Source organism: Lupinus angustifolius, chromosome LG08 (genome assembly GCF_001865875.1).
Source record: "Lupinus angustifolius cultivar Tanjil chromosome LG08, LupAngTanjil_v1.0, whole genome shotgun sequence".
NCBI lineage: Eukaryota > Viridiplantae > Streptophyta > Magnoliopsida > Fabales > Fabaceae > Lupinus > Lupinus angustifolius.
The window spans coordinates 23141159-23161718 of record NC_032016.1 but is presented as its reverse complement, the minus strand read 5'-3'; the positions used below and the strand labels follow the sequence as shown (position 1 = coordinate 23161718).

Below are 20560 nucleotides of genomic sequence, written 5' to 3'. Positions count from 1 at the left end.
ACACATTTCAGTTTTATTTATTCTCTGAAAACTTAGTGAAGAATCTTGATGAGCCTACTTTGGTTAGGTAGCTATTTTCTTAAGTTGGTATATTGGCAAATTCAGCTAACTATTGCTTCTCAATTCTCAATAAGGGCATCAATATTTTAAAATAAGGATCACATGTCAAAAAATTACTGTCATATCTCAAGTCAATTACATTACAACAAGTAATCAAAAAAAATTGGTTTTTATTTTTATGATTTTTTTCTTAACTAGTTGGCACTTTTTAATAGGATTGATATATAATGAGACACCAAATCTTGGGACACGTGATCTCCATTCCAATAGTTTTTCTCAAAGAAATGTATATTTATATACCTGCCACCCCACCTTAACACATGGAAACAGATCCCCCTTTACCATTTATTTCATATTCCATATCTGTTTGTAGTTAGAATACTTGTATAGTTAAATTTGTTTGAAAGTTTCTAAGGAGTATTGGTGTAATTATATAAGGTGCTTTTTTGAAGATGGAAAGGTGCTTGGAGGAGAAGTTTTGTTGAGGAGTGGACAGAAAAGGCTCACCTACATAAAGCATGAATGTGGGAGAGCCTTAGAAAACAAGACAGAGTAGGAGAATTTGGAGCAGCTAGTTGCCTTTATGGAAAATCATTACCCATATAGCTGACCCGGCCAAAAATGTATTCTAGGGCAGAAAGTGATATACCACAACATCTTGGCTCTTTAAGAAAGAACTTCCAGCTTGTGTTCCAAATATTTGGTCTCTCTCATAAAAAGCATCATCATCGAATCTTAAATTCATTTTTAAGGTGTTATTTTACTATATGAGGTTGCCCTTATATTCTTCGTTTAGCATTAAAAAAATTAATATAAGAGGTTGCTTAGAATCTACATACAAATACACATAACCTTAATGATTTTAGTAGGGTTAGTAGGAACATGTACAACACATAAAATGTTCATGCCAAAGACTTTCCAGGCTGAAATATGATCCATGATTATTAATAAGTATTCCTCATAGGTTAATTTTGCAGACCAATGGTAAAAGAATGACCCACCATGAGGCTCTCACGGTCTCACCTAATGAGGATTGGAAAGGGTAGATATATGCAAACGAAAAACGAGGAAGTTGTTTACAATATTTGAACACGAACTCAAGTATGTCCATTCAGAAACAACAAAAATGTTGATTGCAGGCATTTGAATATTATACTGTCCTTCCAGCCTTATAGTTTCCTGATGGCTGTGGTAGGTGTTGAGTTCTTGACTCTTCGTGAGGTTCTAAGCATTGTGAACTGTGAGTAGGTAATGTTAAACTTTGAGTTGCTCAAGCTTACTAGTCCCAAAGTTGACAAGTCATATATTTCAGCTGGTTTTGACAGGAAAAGTTTTACTTTTGCATTGATAATAAGAATCCTTTCGCTGCTTGTGCTCACACTCTTATTGAAATCAATAAATAAATACTTCAAGGAAAAAATTGTGTTTGCCTTTACAAAAACTAGTTCGAGATTTAATCATCTATATCCTGGATTTATTACCAAAACAAACATCGTTCCTTCCTTTAAGTGCTTTCTCTAATCTTCCATATATCCAGGTTTCCATTTCTCATTCTGTACCCCAAAGGTTTAAGGTGAACCGGGTCCATTCAACACCTTCAAGGGGTTACTTTCAGGTGGATTAGACCACCAAATTTGACCTATGGTACAAAAATGCCATCGTCGACTACAAGGGCAGTAAGTAAGTTAAGGAATTCATCACCCATCCAATATATCCATGTACAAAAAAATTTATTATAATGATTTAAAATTTAAATGAATTGAACTAATTGGAACATTGTACTCCTGTCTTAATGGTTCACTTCCGTATAATTTCAATATCACCATTGTAACTTGTAAAGGCAACACAAATTTCAATAAGCTTGGTGTAACTTTTAAAACAAGGGTGTCAGGTGTAATTGAATTACGGAGAACCTCAATCAAAGTCTACGCAATATCCGCCTTGTTTATTTCATCGATTCCTGTTACTACCCCTCACCTTTCTGATTCAAAGCCCATGCATGGAAGAGCATGCTGGCTCATTGTTGCCCATAGCATATCACAATTTTGAAACCAAAACAAGCAACAACTGCTCGCTATACAGTTCAACTGGCCTATCTACAATGCCAAAGGACAGTTCAGAATCAAAATGTTTAATGATGTAATTGAAAAACTGTTGCACGTATATGATGCATGCAAAGGAGGTATGGGAAAAAACTAGAAGCAGTTGACACAGAACAAGCACCAAACCAGAATCCAAATGTTGCAGTTTGAATAATCATTTGATTTTGTCAAACACGTAAAGAACATTTGTAATCATTTTATAAATCTCCAATGTAGCTCAAAGTCTGCAATTAAGCAATTTTATTGAGATAAAAGGCATAAAGGCAAAGAAAATCAATGGTCCATATTGGGAAGTGCAGGTAGGTTTGTGCAGTATAAACACCCACTTCCTCAATCAGAAATTTCTAAGTCATTCTTTCTTTCCAATTCCATGTGACATGTTATATATGCCCCGCCCCTGTACAAAAAAAATAAAGCAGCGCTCATGAGATATTATCGCATGAAACAGATTGAGTTAGAAGACACACCAATAACTTCAATCTGTTAAAGTTAATAAAGACAAGTGATTCTGGTTATGAATAAACTTACAATCATAAAAATTGAAGAAGCTGCCAGAGCAAGTGGTATGGCAACAGAGGTAACCTTATCGAGTGGCCCTTTCAAGTGTGTGTACCTTTGGGCATTCTGGTAATATTTTTGCTTCTCCAAAAGCTTCTCTCGTGGTCTGAAGGGTGCTTCAGTCGACATCCTACACAAGGCAGTCCATAATTATCTCATAAATTCTTATTCACAACAATATAAGGAGAGGGAAATGAAAAAAAGATAAATGTTTGATCACATGACAAATCAGACATGGGAGAAGAAGGGGTAAATAAAGAAGAAAAAGAACAAAAATATAGATAAATTAACAAAGAACTATAATACATTAATACTGAACTCCCAAATGACACAATCATGTTTCACATCAACTAAAGTGGGCACTTTTAGTGGTAAACACTGAGAAGTATGATATATCACAATAACTTACACTAATAGAGGATGACATATCATAGAATAACTTACACTAATAGAGGAACAACTATTTTCGTTCATAACACAATATCCAAATGTCATATCAAATAAGCTTTATACATACACTTAACAATGAAGCAGACTTCCACATTCCAGTATGTAACGGACTAGCTCTTCCTATATCCTCTCCGTCCAAAAGTCTCTTGCCTAAGAGGATGTTTCTTTGGGGATTCATAAATAATACACATCTTAATCTGCATATTTCATAACTTGTGTGTGTATTCATGATTCACCAATTATCTATCTAATCAAGAATTGTGATCAGTACCAGAAGAACTTTGACATAGTTAACACTCCCAAGTTCCAAGCGCATGCTACGAGATTGGAACAAAAGTATGACTAAACCTAATGTCATTTCCACCACTGAATCGAAAGTTACAGACAACTACATATGAATCCATATTTCATAATACAAAATAACACTAAATGAGGAACAATCCCAAATAAAAATTCAGCTGAAGACAAAATTGAGGCATTGATTTCGCCAAAAGTATATATGATCAAAATAGGGTAAACAACAATTGATTTAGATTCAGATAAACATATTAAATACAGTCATACAAAAATTGTGATTAAAAAAAATCATGTCACCGATAAGATTCGCACGAATTTGGCAATTATTATTTATATAATAATAAATATTATTGAAAAGAAAAGATAGTGGTTCGAAATCTAGAGAAGTGCGTGATTGAAATAACGCAGTGTGAGAAGAGCTTACTCTGAATGAAGAATTGGGGCAGGGAAAATGAAGAACACGGGCTTTTTGTTATTCTATCGCACTGGGTGGGGTCTCTACATTTGTGAAGATTAACAACTTTATAGGGCTCCGCTTATGATCATCTTGACCCGATCCAACTTGAACAATCCTCTTCCGGTTTGTTCTTGTTAAAATTATATTTTAACTAATTTATCACTCATTTTTTTACCTTTTGAATATGTCAATAAAGAATTAATGTCTATACATAAATGATATACTGATTGTATAAAATTTGATTTCACTCGATGGATCCTGATTGAGCCTAAATTAGATTATTGTTATTTAGAATACAAAGTTAATCATGTATTTTGCTTAAAAGAAGGTGTAAGTTGTTGTATTGGATTTACATTCTAAATAGTAATACAAAAATAAAAAAAGTTAGTTGGTGAATAAAAATATATATTTTTAAATGAAAGTCGATGATATAATCAATATGATTTAAATGAAAATCAATTCATATGATTAATTGTTTTACCCATTTTAGTCAATTTTAACCATTTAACTAATATAATTGTTATCCGGTTCAATAGGCTGGTATTGTACGGTTTTCACATCCATGGATGAAGTGAAATGTTTGAGCCGAACCGGGGTTCACATATTGTGGTTTGGACCGCTGGTTTTGCCACTGAAACGCTAAACGATACAAATCTCATTTATAAAAACGACATGTCGTTTAATAGCATTAGGGAGAGTGATACACATCACAATAGAAAGCTCGCTAAAGCCCGCAAGCCCAAGTGCAAAACGGCATAGCTAAAAGCTCAGGCGAGTGATAATGTCGTTACCGGTATCGTAGCCATCTTCATCTTTTTCCACTCTTCTTCAACTCTTGTTCCAAAACATGCGCTCCAAGGACAGAATCTCCTACTTCTACGATGGTTCGTTTTCTTCTATTCATCTTCCGTTCATTCCTTTTTAGCTTCTATTGTTCTTTCTATAACTTGAGTTTCGCCGTTTTTTTTGTTTTCTCCTATTCTTCTCTGGTGGAATTGAATCTGTGAAAAACGTTGATTCTCTTCGTGTGAAATATATCTTCTTATTCATAGTTCAGTTTCTTTCATGTATATCGAAACCCTAGCCTTATTTATTTCCATGCTTGTTACGTTGAACGCTGCGTTTCGATGCAACGGGGATGAACAACACGAAATCATCTTGCGCTTAGAACTGTTTTCGATTTCAGATTTAAGTCCACAAGTCTTTTTTCACGTTATAGAAACGGCAACAAAGAAAGAAATTTAGAGTTGTGCGATTTTTCTTTCTTTCATAACAATAGATAGTTATGCACTTATTTTATAAATTTCCATGCTGTTCGGTAAGGAAATTAGCATCCATAGTACCTAATGACACTCAAGTTCTTTCTGGAGCTGTTCAATCTTAATAATCAATTGTTGATTTTTTCCTGAGGTTTTCTTGATATTATTTGTTTATATGTTTTTCATGAACTGAATTGTTTAAACTTTGTATTGCAGGTGATGTCGGTAGTGTTTACTTTGGGCCAAACCATCCGATGAAGCCTCACAGGCTTTGCATGACTCACCATCTCGTTCTTTCTTATGATCTTCACAAGAAGATGGAAATTTATGTTAGTTACATACACCAGCTGTTTCATTTTAATTTGTATGTTTGGGTTATTGTTGCCAAATTGTTCGTTATTGGTGATCTGGCGTCGATTGCGTAAATAGTGTTATTTCATTTATTTATTCATCTTGTGTATGATGCAGCGGCCACACAAGGCTTATCCTGTTGAGCTTGCCCAGTTTCATTCAGCTGACTATGTTGAGTTTTTGCACAGGATTACACCTGACACTCAGCACTTGTTCTCAACTGAATTAGCAAAATGTGCGTCTTTCCATATTCTTGAACTTACCTGATGATATGTGATTTTTTAGTTGTACATAGAGTGAGAAACACTGCAAGAGTTTCCTGCTGTGTGTTATATGCTATATGCCATAGTGATACAGAGGGAAAGATAAGGTCCATCATTTTGTGTAAAGGGTGAAATTTTAAATGCTAATTTTTTTAAATCGATTTTTTGAATGTTATTGTCATCACTCATTTAGCTATAACTTTATATTGTTAAAACTTTTGATGCATACCAAACCGGCATAACAATTTCAAATTTATTTCTAAAGAGAAGAGAAAACAACGGGGGTTGGTGTTGCCATTTACAGTTTATTTCAATTCTGTAGAAGATAGCAAATGCTTATAACCCTGCAATTGTTGTTACTCTTCATATAACACGAGCTTGTGTCCTTACTTTCAATGATCCATATTTGATTTCTGAATTCATATTTGTGTCCTCGCTAACATTATCTAACCCCAATATGTATATAGTAATTTTACCTTTATATTTTCAATTTCTTGTGTTACTAATAGTAATTAACAAGTTCCTCATACATTGTCAATCATTTCTGTACTTCCGTCAGATAACCTTGGAGAAGACTGCCCAGTATTTGATAACTTATTTGAATTTTGTCAGATTTATGCTGGTGGAACTATAGGTAATTTGTTTATAACAGTGATTCTCTTGAATTTTTCTCTAGCCCTCTTTGTCATATATATGCTGGTTGATGACCTGCAGATGCTGCACGTCGATTAAACAATCAACTGTGTGATATTGCTATAAACTGGGCTGGCGGACTACACCATGCCAAGAAATGTGAGGCATCTGGGTTTTGTTACATCAATGACTTGGTTTTAGGAATCTTGGAGCTTCTTAAATATCATGCCCGTGTTTTGTATATTGATATAGATGTACACCATGGTGATGGTGTAGAAGAAGCCTTCTACTTCACTGACAGGTTAGCCTGTTTCTCATATCATCTGAAGACTGGAAATTGATTAGAGTTGTGAATGTGAAACCACTGAGAACCTTCAAGTTGCAAAGGCAATATCAAGATTAATTACACGACTACAATTCTGTCTTCCTGATATATACTAGCTGACCCTTCTGATATGTTCTCTTTAAAACTATTGATTTTGAACCTAGGATAGTAACTATAAGCAATTTTTAATCTTATAACTTATAAGGAGTTAAGGACTTGGTATGTTTGTGTAGGTATATTAATATTTTATTATTAAAATTTAATTATTGTTTATAAACTCAACTTCCACTGGACTTCATGATTGCCCAATAACAAGCATATTAATTCATTATCTAAATCTCTATATAATAGTTACCAAATTTGCTTAATAATCCTGCAAGTCCCATACCTTAGTTAATGTACCAAATACCACATTCCAGATTTGTCATAAAGAAAGTCTTGTGTTATAATTGCAAGAAATGATTAATCTTGTACCTATACCCATGCCCTCTTTATGTTACCTATGCTTCGTGTTTCGCTCGGCAGTTGGCACTGTTCTAAAACAACCAAGCCTTGTCTATTCTCATGTAAAATTCAAAGATGGTAGACATAACTTGCTTTTCTAATGCTATATGCTGGTTAGATAGTTTTGTCATACTACCCATGATTTTCTCTATTTTGTTAAAAAGGAAGATTTTCATTACAGGGTGATGACCGTCAGTTTTCACAAGTATGGAGATTTGTTCTTTCCTGGCACTGGTGATGCAAAGGTATTTTCTTCATTCGATTTTTATTTTTGGTGACTTGTCTGATTGTCAATCACTCTGTTGCTATTATAATTTAATCTGTGACAGATTGAGATTTGAGGAACTGCATAACTGTGGCTCCATTCCCCATGTTATGTATTTGCTGAAATTGAATATGCTTTATCATTTGAAACATTTCTGGACCTCTGTAGATTGGAGTAAATTGAACTGATTTTACTTTATTAAAGGAAGTAGGAGAAAAAGAAGGAAAGTACTATGCTATAAATGTCCCATTGAAGGATGGAATAGATGACACTAGCTTCACTCGACTTTTCAAGACTGTAAGTTCATTCTTCTCTCTTTTTTTTTGGGGGGTTGCTAGCTCAAAGCAAAAGCTCTTCATTTCAATATTTGTCGCATTACTCTAGCTTGATGGTGTATTTTTTGAACCTGCTTAAATGCCTACAATGTAGATTATATCTAAAGTAGTTGAAACATATCAACCCGGTGTGATAGTTCTCCAGTGTGGAGCAGATTCACTTGCTGGAGATCGCTTGGGCTGCTTCAATCTCTCTATTGATGGTGCTTATTTCCTAGTAAATTTCCTATTTCGATGAAAATATTCTTTTATGTAATCACTCTTTGACTGCGTGTCTTCTTTGCATATGTTGGTCTCCATTTAATTAGTGGATGAATTACTTTAATTAGTATATTATCTGTTTGTTTCTTTTACTACAGGTCATTCTGAATGTGTTAGATTTGTGAAGAGATTTAATTTGCCCTTGCTGGTGGGTTTCTATAACTTAGTTTTTGTCTTTATTTCACCTGTTCTATGAGTCAGATTTATATGAATAGATTTCTGCCACAGGTCACCGGAGGGGGGGGATACACAAAAGAGAATGTTGCTCGATGCTGGACAGTTGAAACTGGAGTTCTTCTGGATACAGAGCTTCCAAATGGTACATTAAGTCATCCAGACTTGACATCTTTTCAACTCTTTTATGACATGTTATACAAAGAATTGATTTTGTTTCATTAAATGGATTTAATGAGGGTGAGCTTTGGTGCAATGCTGCTGTGGTAATTTGCCTTGTGACCTGGTGGTCATGGGCTCAAATCCTGAAAACTATCTCTCTGTTTGTGGGGTAATGTTATGTACATTTACCCTCCCTCAGACCCTGGCCTTTTTAATTGGATTTATTATTCATTGTTCAAGCTTCAAAGTAATGCAGAAACACTCTTGTGAATTGTGATGTGATATACGATACTGTAATTTTTCATTGGGCCTGGCAGTTTTGGAGAGCATGCTATGCATGCATTTATATAGTAAACTAGTACTTCTTTGTTATACATCTGCAATATAAACCCGGACAATAATGTGTGGCCTCAATGCTTTCTATCTCAGCCCAATATAGTTAACTTTTCCCTCCAGAGGATGGGGGCACACATCTTTTAGACTTTAATTATTGCTCCAAATTTACTTGCTTGTGCTTGTAGTATTATGCCCTGATAGGGAAAAACTGTAATCTGCCCTCACACTGTAAGCTTCTAAAATATTGCATGCATCTCTTTTCAAATGAGTTAAATCGGCATTCGAGATCCCTAAGGGAGACATTATTGACCTGCTTGATCTGTCATGCAGAGATCCCAGAGAATGATTATATTAAGTATTTTGGGCCAGATTTTTCGTTGAAGATTCCAAGTGGCTACATAGTATGTATTTTCTCAGTACTCTTGTCTAAGACTCTATTTATCTAGACTTTTCTTTTATTCTAACTTTGATTGGAGTCCATTGTCTGGCATTTGAAATTGCCAATTTATATTGGTTATGATCTAAAACATGTGGCTATTATTTTTACTTTGGACTTTGCAGTGTGCAGTGAAGTGTCTAAAAATATAAACCACTGATTGGTCCTCATTATTTTTCTCCTTTAATTTGATCAGGAGAATTTAAATAGTAAATCATATCTTACCACCATCAAAATGCAAGTCATGGAGAATCTTCGTTGCATTCAACATGCTCCAAGTGTGCAAATGCAGGAGGTGAGTTCATCCTTGAAATAGGAACACCCAACCTAGCTGGTTGGTTCAGTTTTTTTTACTCAGAGTTGGCTACCCTTAGAGGGGTTATGAAACAAGTTATTTGATTTCCACCTTTATTGTGTTTGCTTAAACTTTTATGAATGTTCACAAATCAATGATTTGCTTTGGGAGGAGAATTTTCAAGTTATTGGAATAGCATAATTCCTTCTTAGTAGTACTTCTAATATATTATCTGAAAATCTTTAGTATTGAGGAGAATGGAAATTATAAGTTGGGTGGAAATTAAGGCACAATATATTAGCAACAATTGCTGGTCCAGCAAGAATACTTGAGCTGATGAACAAAGGCTATAGCCTATGATTAAGTTATTTAGCATTAGACCTCTACTCCATTGAGACTGAAACCTATTATTTATTTAGGTTATGTTTATGCATACTAATATATGTTTTTGTTAATCATTTTGATGTCAAATAGTTACTCTCTCTGTCTATGTTAAACTTTTTTGGACTTGGTTTGAATGCATGCTCCTTTGCTGATTTCATGATCATATCACTTCTAGCCAAAATCAATCGATGGCAATGTATGTACACCGATATTTTTTCCCAAAAGGTGAAACTAACAATTTGTGGGTCACAGGTCCCACCTGATTTCTACATTCCTGATTTTGATGAAGATGAGCAAAACCCTGATGAGCGCAATGATCGTAAGGAGAAAAAGTCCTTTCTTAATAGCGCTCCATACTTGGTGCCAAATCATAGTTTATTGATTTTGATAATTTTTGTTTTTCAGAACACACTCAAGACAAGCATATTCAGCGAGATGATGAATATTATGAAGGTGACAATGACAATGACCACATGGATGTTGCATGAAGTTGGTTTGGGCTATTGGAGGAATGACCATTTTCAGTTTGAGAGAAGGAAAATGTAATTAGGTAGAGAACAACTCAGTTATATCAAGAAAGCCGAACATTCATATGTTTGTTAGATTTTGTTGTATTTTTTTATAGTGTTGTTTGTTTCTTTTGGGCGAACTCATGTTTTTGCGTGAAATGAACACGTAGAATGTACATGATTATTAAGGATCTAAATGCAAAGTTGAAGAAAAATTAAAACATTCAGACAAACTCAGTGCCTCTTCTGTAATCTGTAGGGATTTATAAGACTTTCTACTTATCAAGAATCATACAAGACTGGCGTTTGAAAAACTGGGCACGATGAGTATGCATAACAAAAGTGGTCAAATCTTATTAGATCCTGGTTTAAATCATATTTAAGTTTGGTCAAAATAAAAAATATTTTACTTCAAAATCAATGCATGTTAATTAGAGCTACTCAATAATTTTTTATCATAGAGAAAACTGATTTACAAATTCTAATGATTGAAAAATCTTATCTAAATCTGTCAATTCCTTCTAATTGATTTTTCAAAGAAGTAATGCCAAACAGTCCTTTACAAGTTTCAAGGGTTTTGATTACCTGGTAAGGAACCATTTTTGATCTATTTCAAGGATCTATACTTGATTTCTCAATAGAAAAGTATATTTTGGGTCCTTTACAAATGACATTATTTATTTACCATTAGTCGATTAGTGCACGGTATCACTAGATACCCAGAAAAATTAAAAAGTCATGAGTTCAATTCCTATAAGATGATGAAATTCCCTTGGTAATAAGAAAAGTGACATTATTTTAAAATGACTGAATAGAGATGTCCAGAGGCCAACACAAGGAGTCCACTATAGATGTTACAGTACAAAGTATTATTCTGTTTTTGTAACACTTGTATGAGACAGATTGTATAATATAGATGCACTCAAAATATACCTATCTAGACAAATATGTACATGCATTCTCACATCACACTCAACCAGTTGTAATGCAGATAAATGACAGTGCTAAATTCCTTGCATTACAATTAAAGCAGTTTTTAAGTTCTAACTGCAACAAACAAGTGATAAATGTGTATGTCAACAGAACCACCACAATTTAACTCATGCTATAATTTGCCTCACTAAATCAATGTGGTAAGCAGGGAAAATAAAAATAAAAGAAGGCCAAGTGAAACACATTTAAGTATGGCAAGAAGTTTTTGATATGCAGAAGTTGTGGATTTCGGATAGTGAGCCTCTGAAAGTACTAAAACACTGGGTACTTGCATCCTTGAAAACCAATTGATCTACCCATGGATTGAACCTTCTGGCTATTACATAAGTTAGGATTCTTGTATATGTTTATTTTCTGCCAAAATGCTTTCCAGCAATGATTCACAAGCATCTTCAAGTAAATCTAATACCTGCAAGTGGCACACAATGATATATGAGCAAGAGCATCAGCCAGGAATAAAGAATTCTTCTTTATAACGAGAAAATGTTTTTAAATGATCATATATGTGGATTTCCTGCATCACCAAACATTTGAGACTATGGGTACCAAATATGTACACTGAACGCATGTAATTCAATGACACGAGAAAATCATCTTCAAAGGCACCGACCAAGGAGAATAAATCTCCAACAGGTAGTCATAAAAAGGTGCTTGCATAAATGACTGAATTTACAGTATAATTTCATCCTTCAACCAATTCAACTAGACATGTCAATATAATGCTTGGTTTTTTCTTAATGATTTAGATCAGCTTATTGAAAAACAATAGTACTAGGATTCTCGAATCATAACCATGTATCACATGATGGCAAGTGATACATTAATGTACTCCACTTTTCAACCTACAAAATGAAGCAAGTACCAACCAATAACCTAATATGAATACCTTCTCAAACCCCTTCTGTCCACCATAGTAAGGATCAGGCACTTCAGTTTCATCATGCTTCTTACAATATGAACATATCAACTTAACCTGCATCATCGCAATCGCAAACCCACATAAAAAAATTAAAATAAAAACAAAAGAAACCGGGAGGATCAAAATCTTGAACTAACCTTCTTATGTCCATCTTCTGGTAATGTCTGACTAGATTTCCATCTATTGAAGGCCTCCAATATATCCTCTAAATCAAACAAAAGTGCACATTACTATTACAATGTATGACAAAGGCACATTGAATGGATCAACCACATTTCATCCAACTTTAATAGTTCATATTAAAATTGGGAAATTACACTGACCAACACACCCCTATTGTTTTAGAAATTATAACAACCTCCCTAAGTTTATCCTAAAGAGGTGATAAATGAAATTAAAACAAAAACTGAATAGTAATCAGCTTAATTTACACACAATAAAAACATCACATAAATTTGAGTATTGCATTCACCTACCTCTATTTTGCTTGTCCATGGCAAGAATGAGATCAAAATCAACAAAATCAGAAGGCCTAATTGGTCTCGAAATAGAAGTTATCTTAATCCCACGCCTCTTTGAGGCTGCCCTCATTCTCTGATCCGCTTCATTCCCCTTTCAAAAATAATTCATCCAAAAAAATCAACTTTTATTTAAAAAATCCAAAACAAAAAAAATGAATTTAGCAAAAAAAGTTATTATTTTTGTTGAAAAAGATCACATTTTTAGTGAAACAACGACATACCCACCTCGTGGTAATCGATGGTACCAGCAGAATCGATTTTGAAGTTAGAATCAAAACCCCTTTTCTTAACCAAATCAGTGAAAACTCCTTCAGCAGCTGGGCTTCTGCATATGTTGCCTAAGCACACAAAGAGCACAGAAAATGGTTTTGTATCAATGGATGATGAGGTTGGAAGAGAAGACGCCATTGACGATCGAATCAATGAAGAAAAAGAAGAAGAATAGAAACGTTGTTTTTTAGATGAAATAGAAGTAAGGTGTGGAATTTTGGAGGAAGAAGGAACAAGAGATAGTGTGTTTGGGTTTGGAGAGAGGAATTGGGAATAGTGGCAAACTCGTAAATTAGTGAAGTTTGTTGCATCAGTGTACAGTGTCCTCATATTTTGGTTTCTGCTGATGGATGCAACTTTACCCAATAAGAATAGATTTTGCTTCTCCTTTGAGTCAGACAAGCCCAAGAAACAAACCTCCTTCACTTTTCTCTCTCTTTTTCATCCCCTTGGGAGTTTCGCAAATAGTGTTAGTTTCATATGGTTTTTTTGGGTACTACAGTTTCATATGGTTTAAGATTACCTTTTTAATTAAGTAATTGTATGTGAGTTATGTCTCAAGTTTTACTATTGCGAAAAGATAATAATTACTTTTATTTATATATTTTATTAAAACAAAATATGTCATTGGTAGATCATATTTTAGAAGTATAAATAAATGTATTGGTTGTTTGTTTTATCATTCATACCGAAATTATGGTAAAAATAAATCATTTTCATTAAAAATTAATTTTAAATAAAAATTGGCATATATAACTAATTTTCAATTAAAAATCAGTTAGTATGATCGGTTTTTGTCAATATAATTGTGTGATCGATATAATTATTATATCATACCAATATTTGGATTGATTCACCGGGTTTTTTTTATTAAACCAGCTGGTCGAAACTGATTTTCATAACATTGCTTCATATTTATGCAAGATGAGTTGAATCATCCACTTAAAGTGCCTCAATTCTTCAAGTATAACCTTGTGTTTGAGAGTTATGAGAAATAATGCTCCAAAGTTGCCTTTGCCATTTATATATTTTAACAAAATGTAATTGTTCTGACAATAATAAAATGTTATGTGAATCATTGGATCCTATCATTTCTTAGCAGATCGTTTTTTTTCATGACCAATTATACAACATAGTTAATAACAATCGTTTTGGATAAAAGATGAAAGAACTAAAAAGGCCATATTTCACCAACACTTATGTAACCAAAAAAAACACTCCAAGTTTAATGAAAAACATTGCATTTCAAAGTTTGTCAAATATTACACCGCACCATTTTAAGGCATTTTACTAACATTTATTGAATGGAACATTCTTGCTAATATTTCATTGTTTAACATGGTTAAAATCAACTCTTTTTCAAGCTAAAATAAGGAGCATTTTGCAGTGATATGCAAACATATAGGCAATACTTTACAATTGTAGTTAGCCCGGGTCGCATAATTGCAAATGATCCCGCTCAACGATCACTTATTATAATTGTATGAGACAGGATTTTCAACCTTCAAAATATGTAATTTTTGTCATGATTGCATCACAACCCAGATGATGGATCCTCTTGTTCTCTATCTGCGGAATAGAAGGATCATAGGGAGGTGGAAATATTTTCATCATAGCTTCAATGATTCCTCTCCCCTGCCAACCAAAACTGGCAACTATGATTGACCTCCAAAACTGCGAACTATCAACGGCGGACCCAAATCGAGAACCAGAACATATTAGCCAGTTCGTAATTCATAGTGGAGCGAATTATGTGAATATGACCCTACCAAACCAGTGGTTAAAAAACATGGGCAGTAACCTAATTCATTCAAAAGCAGAGTATTGTCTTCAGACTATAAGTCTGCATCTAAGACCCATCAGTGGCGTCCGTTCAAAATATGTAGGGTTTAGATAACTTGTTCATGGTATTTGTGTTTACATAACCTTTTGTGTTTTCATAGGCTAAAATAATAAATAGCAAAAGTGACGAAATTATATAGACATTTCTTTTAGAAGCCAAATACAAGCAACAAGGAACCATGTTGCTGCCCATCCTAAATATGTCTCTGGCAACAAACAGAGTCATGAGGTGGTGTTATTGGCAGTCTTTTAAATGAAGAAAATAAATGGCAGAGGGTTAACGACATTCATACCAATCTTGCACTGGTGATAATGGAAAGAATAAACCCAAATTAACCAGTAAGTCAACAGATTAATCTCTTCATCTCAGTAATTATATCGGACAGCTTGATGTGTCATTACATTGTCTCAAATTGCAAATGGGAAAACCCATAAAATCTAATACAATATGCAACTGCGATAACAAAATATGTAATTCAACTAAAACTCTTACCATAAATCTGCAGACACCACTGACAAACAAAACACTTCAAACTTTTTAGTCAAATAAACTGAAGCCCATGTCCTGCAGAACCAATAGGATATATAAACATTAGCAAACAGTCACTAAATTACTTAATATCAACCAATTGAGCTGCAACTTCAAAAGCTTACATCATCAGACTCCTCCTTCTCTTCGACCTTCTTTTCCACCTTTGCCTCAGCAGCAGGAGCAGCAGCACCGGTTGCTGCAGGTGCAGCAGCAACAGCCACGGCACCACCACCAGAAGGAACTGAAGCTAGCTTTTCCCTTCCACTAGCAATCAGTTCAGTTATGTCCTTGCCCTTAACTTCAGTTAAGAGCAGCTGAATTCTGTCATCATCAGCCTCGGCTCCAACTGCAAACATAAACCAAAAGACAGTTCAAAATTCAATGTTTCAATTGACAAATAACAGAGTTTACCATCCATTCAGCAACATAAAATTTAATCTCCCTGTAATATAAATTCAGCATCCCATATTATAAGTGCACTCAATGTCAAATAGGATATAGCAATCAATAGAAAACAGGTACATAAGAGGAAACATTGAATACTAATACATAGCACATACAATTGTGATTTGTGGATCATAGTTACAACAATCTTCAATTCAATTATTGTAATGAAAAAATCAGAGTAAAAATTGATAAGCTATACAAATAAGAGAGAGAGAGAGAGAGAGAAAAGATGGATGCAGTGTAAGAGTTTTTGCAATAATTCATGTTTAATTAAATAAAAGTAATATAACTGAATAATGGATTATGCAACCTAGATATTACACTCTATAAATGCTAGCATACACCCCAAAATTATAAACCCCAAAACCTCTATAAAGCCCAAACTGACATCAATAACCCAAAAAACATATACTTTAAACTGAAGAACCTAAGTAGGGTACGCAATCACACAATTATGTATATCATAATCCAGCAATAATTAATAATGTTTTTAGGCTTAATTTCTCGACAATGTTAATGCTAACAAAGACGAAACATTAATAAAACCTCAATTTTATATTCCTCTGATTAACACCCCAACAAAACCCACACTAAAATGAGATACTTTTGAATAGCTTGAAGAGTGAGCACGAGTGAAAAAATAAGAACCTGAAGCAAGGATGTGTTTAAGATCCTGAGCTGAAGGGGAAGAATTGCCTCCCAAAACAGCGAGCAAGTAAGCTGCGATCACCTTCATCGCTTTCTCTCTCTTCCTATAAAATATTCACAACACCGCAATCAGTAACATCAAAATCAAAACATGAGAAATCGGTGAAAGGTGAGAAAGAGAGAGAGGGAAAGTGTACTTGGTACAAGTAAGAACAAAGGGACTTGGATTTTGGTGCAGAGAGAGGCGCAATGTGGAGAGAGATGATGATATATATAGTTAGGGTTTATAATGGTTAGGTCTAATATCCAATTTCATCTAGTCCGTTCATTTTTTTTTCGTCATGCAAAAAATAAATATTATTAATATAATATTTACGCACTCCATAAAAAAATTATACATGATCATTGTTAATTTATATTATTTTTTAAATAATTCAATAATGATTAAAACATAAATAATGTTATAGTGTTCAAACTTATAATCTACACATTTCTGATTCTCCTTTTTTTATGTGCAAACATATGTTTAATCCAAACTAACACTAATATGCTTAATTTTTATTACTTTATTTTTATTTTATAAAATTTAATATCTATAGACTAAAGTTTAAATATCATTCATTATCCATGTATATCCGATAATGGGTAATATATAAATGTATTAAAAGTATATTTTTTCTACATTATCAATAGATAATTGTTTTCGATGTATTATATTTAAATAACAATTTTTAGTTAATATATTTTTGGAATGCTAATTCTTTTAAAAAATATTTTCTCTATGTTATATGCTTACATTATATTGTCAGGATAGGTACAAGTGCATTTGAATCTGTTTTCATATTGTTTATTGTTTGTAATGTATAGTCTATATATTATAAATGTCAAATATAATAAGTTGTGTTAGATATTCTTGTTTTTTTGGCAAATAATTAATCTTGTGGTTGCATATTCCCACTTACTCCTAGGAATTGAACTCTTACCATATAGATGTAGTTGAGGCTTTACCCCATTAGATCAATAATTCATTGATAGATATTGTAATTTACAGTTAAATATATAGTGATGTTCTTTTAATTTTTGAATCTACAAAGAAAACAATATGTTGCTCCGACCCTTTTATGACCATGTTTTTACATATTCAATCTATATTCAATTATTATAAAATTGTATGCAATGGATATGTACATTATAGTTTAGCATTATGTATTAATATGTGTTATTTTTAACATTCAAAAGGTTTATTGTGCTTGATCAAATATGATTGTTGTTACAATATTACTAACTTATAACAATGCATATCATGCTTTTGTGTTGATTGGATTTATCCTTCATAGTTTATATTGATTCAAAAGCTGTAAAAACATTACTCTTGCATATATTATCAGTTTTTATTACTTAAAAACTTACCTTTGAGTTAATGAGGACAATGTTGAAATATAAAAATTACACATGTTCAATTACATATTTATCTCTTAGTCATACTCTGACTTTATGTAGTAAAATAATGTTTTAATAGAGTTTAATATTTATGTATTGTTATTGTAAAATTTATACATAGTTAATACATTGTCTACGATATTCATTTGTTATTATTTTTATGTAAGAGTCAACGATAAATAAATATAAATATGGATAATACAGCTACAGTATAAAAAATTCTTACACGATCAATATTACAATAGATTTTTTTCATTTTAAAACATACATTCTAACGTAGTAGTGTGATAATGTATATACAAGTTTCTCTGACGTGCAATTAATTCTGTTTAAACAACCATTTGTTGTAAATGATTTATTCAAAAAAGTCACTTTATAGTTAATTATATGAAAAATGTTTTTTCATTTACAATGCTGTCGATTTGGAAATAAAATATAATTGACGAAAACTAACTCTGAAAAATATTTAAATTATGAAACTCAAATGTCTAGAGTGGAAAGAGACTAGATCCATGATGTGAATGGCATGCCATAAGTCGTAGTTATCAAAGATGACTTAGATGACTTAATATTTATATATCAAAAGTGGAAGTTATATGGTTAGTAAATCATTTATAATTAATTTGTTAATTATTATTAACTTTTAAATAAAAGTAATTTAAATAATGATGGTTAATATGTTGACAACATAATTTTGTATACATTATTAATACATAGATTTTAAACTCTATAAAAAACATATCTAACCCATCAACATGTATAATTTTATTACATACTCATATTGATTATTTTATATAATATATATATACCGTATATCTATATTTATAATTCTATATTTTTATATCTATATTATATATAAGAGAAAATATTGTATAACTACCTATAGTTTACTTTTTGCTTTTAATACTTTAATTTCTAGAGAAAAAAATATATAATCATATGTAACAATCAACAACATATTAATCATCCTCACACTTTTTTTGACAAACAATCGTCACACTATTACATATAAAATAAATCTAAATTATACTATATATGAAAAGAAAATATTGTGTAACTACTCATATTATAATTTTTCTTTTTTATTTTGTCCTTAACACTTTAATTTTTAGGAAAAAATCATATAATCATATGTAATCATCATCAACATATTAACCACCCTCACCCATTCTTTTGACAATTAAAATAAAAAGAAAGAAATATAATATAAAGTACACTTAATAAAAATTACAATATAAAGTATGTTAAGTACAAAAAATATTACAATTCACTAAAATAAAATATATAAAACTTAAATACTTTACTCCAAAAAATGTAGGTAGGCATGCATGAAGTACCTATCACCATCGCCATACTAGTACATATAAAATAAATAACAATATATAAATCATGTATGCAAATTGATGTAAAAAATTGAGATATTAGATTTGTTAATTAATGTAGACTTGGTAACTTATTTAAGAATCACTTGATACATTTAAGCTAACAACTCATGTTAGACTTTTAGGTTATGTTTGATTTGGTTAAAAAGTTAAGGAAAGAAAGTGGATAGATTTATATGTTTTCCATCATTTGGTTTATAAAGAAAAGTACGAAGGAAAGAAAAATGTTGTGTGATCACATAAAAAACTATTCCACCAAATTATGGAGAAAGTAATGAGAAACTAGTCATCAATAAGTATTACAATCTTACTCATAAAACTATGGATAATGTATTATGATGTGAGGTAGACAAATACAATAGATTGAGTATCATTGAAATTTGTATAAATAATATTTTAATTAATTAATTAATTTTAATATAAATATATTTTCTATACATCATTATTTATTGAAATATTTAATTTTAAAATAAAAGTGAATATTTGTATGTTAATGCTTGTATTTCTTTAGTTACTAATATTTATGTGATTTTTGTCTCATCATATGTTTTCTTTATTTTATATTTTATTCCATACCAAACGACTAAAAAATCATTATAATTTCCACGGTTTTTCTTTCCTCCAACTTTCATTTATTAAGTTTCCTTTCCTTTCATTTTCTTTCATAAACCAAATATAGTTTTAAAGATACCAGACATGTATAAAAAAAATCGAACAAAACAAATAAATCAAACTTAGATTACGGTATGATAAACATGAATAACGCGTGGTTTTGAAAGTCTTGACCTATTTCTACTCTTAATTGTGGATTTTGGGATTTGATACAGAAACAAATATCTAAGAATGACACGTGGTTTTGAAAGTACGATTTTATCGAGTTTGTAATTTTGGAAAGTGGGAAGAATTAGGAAAATTAGGAAAATTAGTAAAAGGGTATCTCGATGTTTTTAATTTTTGTTGACATCTTCAAAATCTGATGGGGTTCTAAATAACAAGGACGCGCCTGAAAAGCGGAAACATCTTATATCATCAATATGTATATAGAGTAGTACAAACTTTGAGATAGAAAATATGACTATATGAAAAGTGTTTCTTATTCTAAATGAGTCAATAGAATAAGTGACTCCAATAAGATATTGCTATAGTAGTA

General features: G+C 32.1%; 3 protein-coding genes and 1 long non-coding RNA gene across 6 annotated transcripts; 1 reads left to right on the top strand and 3 right to left on the bottom strand.

The window, feature by feature from the left end:
- On the bottom strand, positions 2284 to 3910 carry LOC109355282. Its single transcript, XR_002108645.1, has 3 exons — positions 3892 to 3910; positions 2691 to 2850; positions 2284 to 2559 (listed from the first exon to the last, which is right to left on the bottom strand). It is a non-coding gene; the product is annotated as an uncharacterized LOC109355282 (long non-coding RNA).
- Positions 4603 to 10649, top strand: LOC109355280 (histone deacetylase 9). Of its 2 annotated transcripts, none has more exons than XM_019598350.1 (14): positions 4603 to 4808; positions 5400 to 5512; positions 5723 to 5769; positions 6357 to 6431; positions 6512 to 6731; positions 7441 to 7504; positions 7729 to 7821; positions 7954 to 8062; positions 8219 to 8268; positions 8349 to 8439; positions 9123 to 9193; positions 9425 to 9523; positions 10160 to 10226; positions 10313 to 10545. In XM_019598350.1, the coding sequence occupies exons 2-14, from the start codon at positions 5484 to 5486 to the stop codon at positions 10393 to 10395; spliced, it is 1098 nt and encodes a 365-aa protein (XP_019453895.1). In that variant the 5' UTR covers positions 4603 to 4808; positions 5400 to 5483; the 3' UTR covers positions 10396 to 10545. The 2 variants fall into 2 exon arrangements, with proteins under 2 accessions (XP_019453895.1, XP_019453894.1); XM_019598349.1 differs by having other exon boundaries at positions 4606 to 4808; positions 5652 to 5769; positions 10313 to 10649.
- On the bottom strand, positions 11400 to 13527 carry LOC109355631 (putative low molecular weight protein-tyrosine-phosphatase slr0328). Its single transcript, XM_019598874.1, has 5 exons — positions 13075 to 13527; positions 12805 to 12940; positions 12466 to 12533; positions 12296 to 12382; positions 11400 to 11818 (listed from the first exon to the last, which is right to left on the bottom strand). The coding sequence occupies exons 1-5, from the start codon at positions 13447 to 13449 to the stop codon at positions 11738 to 11740; spliced, it is 747 nt and encodes a 248-aa protein (XP_019454419.1). The 5' UTR covers positions 13450 to 13527; the 3' UTR covers positions 11400 to 11737.
- Positions 15302 to 16918, bottom strand: LOC109353300 (60S acidic ribosomal protein P2A-like). 2 transcript variants are annotated; one of them, XM_019595521.1, is made up of 4 exons: positions 16786 to 16918; positions 16589 to 16692; positions 15616 to 15839; positions 15302 to 15526 (listed from the first exon to the last, which is right to left on the bottom strand). In XM_019595521.1, the coding sequence occupies exons 2-4, from the start codon at positions 16674 to 16676 to the stop codon at positions 15500 to 15502; spliced, it is 339 nt and encodes a 112-aa protein (XP_019451066.1). In that variant the 5' UTR covers positions 16677 to 16692; positions 16786 to 16918; the 3' UTR covers positions 15302 to 15499. The 2 variants fall into 2 exon arrangements, with proteins under 2 accessions (XP_019451066.1, XP_019451068.1); XM_019595523.1 differs by having other exon boundaries at positions 16793 to 16895.